At 27.4% G+C, this 6,294-nt stretch overlaps 1 protein-coding gene across 1 annotated transcript; it reads left to right on the top strand.

The window, feature by feature from the left end:
* The first annotated feature begins 2,326 nt into the window (after window positions 1–2,326).
* LOC105152055 (endoribonuclease LACTB2) lies at window positions 2,327–6,190 on the top strand. The gene is made up of 4 exons (XM_011066093.2): window positions 2,327–2,409; window positions 3,138–3,403; window positions 4,840–5,479; window positions 5,568–6,190. Exons 2-4 carry the CDS (start codon window positions 3,174–3,176, stop codon window positions 5,691–5,693), a joined length of 996 nt encoding a protein of 331 aa, XP_011064395.1. The 5' UTR covers window positions 2,327–2,409; window positions 3,138–3,173; the 3' UTR covers window positions 5,694–6,190.
* Window positions 6,191–6,294: the final 104 nt, after the last annotated feature.

Here is a 6,294-nt window from a genome sequence, read left to right on the forward strand (position 1 = left end):
AATTATCTGTGATACAATGTTTATTTTATTAAAATGAATTTTTATTTAAATATATAATAACAAAATGAAATTTTATTCCTAGTAAATAAATCATTTATTTTATTCAATTCAGTATTAAATTTATATTATTTATTTTATTTTTTACAATTAATAAGATATCTCTAGACAGAAATGTATATTTTAAATCATTACGTTCAAATAACCAATAAATATCGTTTTCATAACCAATAAATATCGAAGAAATTGGAAAACGTCACATAATATTATTTTCACGTAATATTTATTTGCGATTTGTTTTTTAGCGTACAAGGATTTTCACTGTTACTTCATCATTAGTCACATATATGCTTATTTTCTTCACCACAATAATTTTAAATTTATTTTACTCCAAACTACTGTCACGTTACTGATTTTATTTGTATTTTTAACGCTTTATTTATTCTTAGTCATTAAATAATTAAGAATTAATTCCGATTGGATACGTATACATATGCATAGGTCAGCTTATCAGACAAACGTCACAATAACTTCTTGTGAAATTTTTCTTGACACACGAGGGGATTGCATAAAGCAAAACTATAAATGGTAACGTTATAGATAGATCTCTTTGCACATAAAAAAATTATGTTGTATTAATAGTATTAACTAATAACAGATTAATTGAAAATTATCTAAATTCAATTATAGTAATAAAACAAAACATACTTTTACTTTAAAATATCATTTTGTTTAATAATAATTAGACAAATAAAATTGCTTAATAATTGAACAAATAGCATTTAATTATAACCAAATATTTAATTATAATTAATAATATCCTTATCAATCCTAAATATATACTATTGCATTATTCGTATCTCCATCGTTTTTTTCTTAGAATTTTTCTTTCTTAAAATATTTAAACAGCTGACTAAACTGATTTATATTCTTTTCGTAAAAAAACTTGGCATTTAAAAAACAAGTTTTGTGCGTTGTCGGCTTCTCACATATCCTTCGACGAGAATGTTTTAAAAATTCACTTAGGTCATGAAAGATTTATTATATAGAATGTAATTTTTTGCAGCTGAAAAATTTGTATTTTTTAAAATCTTTAATTGATTCCCATTTATATTGCAAAAATTTCATAAATTATTAAAAAATTGAAAATAAAATAATTTTTTGTGTAAAATATTACAAATAATTATATTTAAAGAATGTAATAAATATAAAAATAAAAAGTACTCAAATAAAAATTCAAAAATATTTTTTTCGAATTAATTGTAACTTTTTCCAATGCAATATCAATGATAAAATACATTAAATTTAAAATGATAATGTAATAAACGCTCTATTTATGCATTAAAAAAAATGTCAGGTTACTCAAAACTAAACTTTTTAAATAACCAACACTTAAACTATTTTTTTCTTTTGTAGTTTGGAATGTCAATTTTAAGATATTAAAACATATTTTTTCTTTAAATACATTACATTTTCTGTTTCAGAGTTTTGCATTTTTGTATAAAAAGTTTCAACCCAAAAGTATGAAATCTAACTTAAAAAAAAGAGTAAAAATCTGCCATTCTTATTCAGGAGTGCAAACTTTTCACTTTTTTTTAATAATAGCAGTATTTTAACTCTTTTGGAGTGAGATGTCATTTTAAAAAATGTAGAGAGCATGAAGTTGTGTTTATCAAAGCGCGCATATACATTTTCTATGTATTATAAGCTCAATAAGCGTTTAATTCACGTGTAAGGATATATATTAACGGCCCCACATTGCGTTGCGATATGCCGTGTTTGTTTTTCCGCGGCAAGGTAAAGCGCGTGGAATCCAGTGCAATCGCGACAAAGAATTTCACATCAAAATCATTCACGGAGCAGAGCATGCGTGCAGGATACTTTACAAATATCATTATAGCATTCATTGTTTCGTGAATGCCGCGAATACCGTTATCGAAACGGGCTGCCTTTTAGAATGATGTAAACTAATATTTAAACAAATATTGATATTTTTCAGTTTCTTTGCCACTTCTAAAATACGTGCATGTTTTTGGATTTACATATTTTTGGAAAAGATGTTTTTTTTTTTTTTTTTAAGGAGACGAATATGGAATTTTATTTGCAATTTTTTTATGATTTCCACAATTCGCGAATCGTAAAGTTCACAAAGCGAAACACGTGTATAGTCCAAGTTTAATCGAGACTTTGTAGCTTTTGTTAGCTTCTGCGCATTGAACCATTACTTGCCAGCATGTGAATACTTTTCGAATCGCACGTGCGGCAATTGTTCGAATTCGATAGACCACAAAGCGCCATCTCTTGGAGTCTCAAACAATCTTACATTGGATTAAGAAGATTATGGATATTAATCTTGCATCTAGCAATGACTAACATTCCGTTACGGATTGTTGGCGAGATCACTTGAAAAAGGTAAGTGTAGTTTATTTAAAAATTTTTTAAATTTTAATTAATTTAAATCTGTTTTTATTTGAAATATTTTATGTATTCGAATATAATTACACTTTGATAATTGAAAATAATCTGAATATTGTTACATAGTAAAAAAAAGTTGAATAATCCCACTCAATTATTATCATTATATATAACATTTTTTCTAATTTTCATTTATATTCATAATAGTTATATATGTGTGTGTGTGTGTGTGTGTGTGTGTGTGTGTGTGTGTGTGTCCTAGACAACACATAAAATTTTTATTTATAAAATATTTACAAAATATTTATAAAGCTTATTTTAAATATTTTGTAAATATTTTTATGTCTTAGATTGCATAATAGAACATAAATATTTATTATAAATATTATGAAATATTTATTGTAAATTTTGTAATAAATGTTATGGAAATATTTGTAATAAGACATTACATATAATTCAAATAAGAAATACTTAACAGAAATATTTATTTACATTTATCATAAATATTCTGTGTCTATAAGATTATACCAAAAGAGAATGTAAAGCCCCAGACACAATTTCGATAGCACACAATTTCAACCTATTAAAAATTAAATATACTATTAGAATATACAATTTTTGATAGATTGAAATCGTTATTTTTATCGCTATCGCTATTCCTTCGCATTATATCCGGGACTTAAATTGATATAAATGCAAAAAGTGTAGAGAATAATCTTTCGCAGCTCGCACCGCCCCATACTAAGAAAAGATAATAATGAATGTGCAATACTCGAGAACATGAACGAAGTTCCAAAGTGCGCTTGCTCTTTTTGTTTTTCCTGACGTACATCGCACGTGTAAACGAGTCAAACAAAGTAATTATGATGTCCTTAACGAATCTGCCGCCAATCGCAAGGCTTTCCAGCAAAGTGATTCGAATCTTGGGATGCAATCCTGGTCCGATGACGTTGCAGGGCACAAACACTTATCTCGTAGGCACTGGACGCAGGTGATAAATTCTATTTTTATGCGTTTGAAAGACATTGAAGTGCGTTTGAAAGTAATTTACTGTTTGACAACACGGAGAAAATATCGAATTAAATAGAAATTGAATATCGAATTAATTAGAAATTGTCGTTTTCTTTAACAATATCGAAATTGCAATATTTTTAGAGAACATTAAATGAAGATCGAGAGAAATGTTTAATATAAAGACATTTTAGGTTAAAAAAATATATCAATCTAACATCGAATGAACAAATTTGAAATTTACGTGAAACTTTAAAAATTAAATTGAAAAATAATGTTATGTAAGGGCAAGTATCGTGATTCAAATTGCTGCTGCTATGTTCAAAGATCAGAGGAATTTAAAAAAATAAATAAACAGGCATTTTTTTCTTAGGTTAGGTTTTACGCATTATATGCGCATGCGCTAATAAATAGCGCGCCAATTTTAAAATCTTAAGAGTAAAATAACATATTTTGTTTTATTCAATCTCAAAAAAAAGAATGAAAACATTTTTCTCGATTATACTATACAACAAACTTTCTTGAGAACAAGGTTAATTGTTTTTCGTAATTTTTTAGTCGCTAAAAATACACTCTCCATTTATTAAATTGTTTTATCGTTTTAAAAACTACAAGAATCGATTACCTTCGTTCTTGTGCACTTTTTTTTTATTTGAATGATGTCTCATTGTCCTTAATTTAGTTTTGAATGTTAATAAAGTTAAAAAATATCAAGGAAGGAGTTACAATAATTTTCAATCATATTATTACTAATGATTATAATAAGCTATACTTTTGAAAAACTGGTGTAATAATAAAAATAAAACAATAAGTAAATTATTGATATTAAAAAATAACAGACATTACACAAACTGCATTTTTTTTTAGCAAATAATGTCCTTATATTATTAGAATAATCGCTCTATTAAGCTATTGTTATATCTCTTCTAATTTTTTAATCTTATAAAAATCGCATGGAAAAGCAATAAATGAAGTACATATTTATAATAAGTATATAATAGAAATTTAAAATACCTATTACGGTCGAAGCTGGATTGCTTTAAATAATTTAAACTTGAATTACTAATATATACTACATATGTACTTGCATATATCATATTGTAGTCTTTTAAAACTGCGCGCCGAATTGTTTTTCCACACAGACTATAAACGCAATTAAAACTACCTAGTATTTGTAATAATTTATTTGCAAATTGTATTATAAATTGTATTACAAATTGTTATAAATTTTAAATTATCTTTATTTTAAATTATATACACTATATTATATACATTATAATAATTTACAATAAGTTATTATAATGTATATAATATATAATTTAAAATCATTTGAGATAATTTTAAAAATTGAATGCGCTATTTTCTGAATGATGCAAATAATTGTTTTTATTATTGCATAACGATTTGTTATTACAGACGTGTGTTGGTTGATTCTGGAGAAGCAAAGACAGCCAATGATTACATAAAACTCTTGGACAGTGTGTTAAACGAAGAAAATGCGACTATTGAGCATTTGGTGGTCACACATTGGCATCACGATCACATTGGAGGAGTGGAGCCCGTGAAAAACTTACTAAAGAGATTGTTTCCCATGGAAAAACAGCCAATCGTGTGGAAATTCCCACGAGCGCCGAATGATACAAATAGCTCGGATGATGAGAAATCAATTCAATGGAAATCTCTGAAGAACGATCAAATTGTGGAGGTCGAAGGAGCAAAACTTCAAATAAAATACATGCCAGGGCACACCAGCGATCATGCATGTTTGCTGTTGCAGAACGAGAATATTTTGTTCAGTGGGGATTGCATCCTCGGGGAAAGCACGACAATCTTTGAAGATCTCCACGATTATATGTTGTCGCTAAATAAAATCCTGGAGTTGCAGCCCAAGATAATTTATCCGGGTCATGGGCCAGTTCTTAATGATCCTCTGCCACATATACAGTATTACATTAACCACAGGCAGCAAAGAGAGAAGGACATTTTACAGATCTTGCAACAACAGGGAAATGATAAATCGATGACGGAGATGGATGTTGTTAAACTGATATATAAGGTAAATGATACAATAAATTAATTACTTGTGCATGTAATTAATTTGTTTTTCTAAAGGAATTAATTGAAATTAAAAAATATTTGCACAGGATACTCCAGAGAAATTGTGGCTAGCTGCAGCATTTACTGTGGGACATCATCTTCGCAAGTTAGAGAAAGAGGGGAAAGTGTTGCAAGAAGAAGGTGGCTGGCGGAGAATTAGAGGCAAAATATAGATAGATGTGCTATATGAAGCCAAATTTTTGTATAATAAATACTTTTTTCTCTTTCATAGATTCGAAAATTCTTTTCCAGGATTAAAGTATATGCATCAATATGTGTTTGTAAAGTGAAGTTTTTGATCGAGACCGACCAAAAATTTCGAAATTGATATATTTTTTACCATTTCTTAATGTAACATGGCGTCTCAAGTCATTGGACTATAAACAATTAAAGCGAAATGGCGATTGAAATAACCAATAGGAAGGCTGTCGGCATTTCGGCTCAGAGGAATGCGCTACTTTGATATCTAGAACTTTAGATGCTCTTGAAAAACAGCAATCTCTAGTGACATCGTCGGAGTTCGAGCTTCACTTTAGGATCCCCTTAAGGAGCCGAAATAAAATTTTTATTGAAAACTTATTGTATAAAATGTTAATCCTGGAAAGAAATCTCTAATTGTATTTTATGTATAAATATATAAATATAATTCAAATATATTATATTAATAAAATATATTTTAATGTAGATTTAATTACGATTATATAATATATATGTATATATATATATATATAAATTTAAATTAAGTTTTTATTGAAATTATAAGAACCTCATTCA

This window comes from Acromyrmex echinatior, chromosome 17 (genome assembly GCF_024713525.1).
Source record: "Acromyrmex echinatior isolate Ae372 chromosome 17, ASM2471352v2, whole genome shotgun sequence".
Lineage (NCBI taxonomy): Eukaryota > Metazoa > Arthropoda > Insecta > Hymenoptera > Formicidae > Acromyrmex > Acromyrmex echinatior.

Bases quoted from the DNA above. Each gene is read 5' to 3' on its own strand.
- LOC105152055 (XM_011066093.2), top strand. From the start codon at position 3,174: ATGTGCAATACTCGAGAACATGAACGAAGTTCCAAAGTGCGCTTGCTC. The intron at 3,404-4,839 runs GTGATAAATTCT...TTGTTATTACAG, and splicing joins CTCGTAGGCACTGGACGCAG to ACGTGTGTTGGTTGATTCTG. The intron at 5,480-5,567 runs GTAAATGATACA...ATATTTGCACAG, and splicing joins TTGTTAAACTGATATATAAG to GATACTCCAGAGAAATTGTG.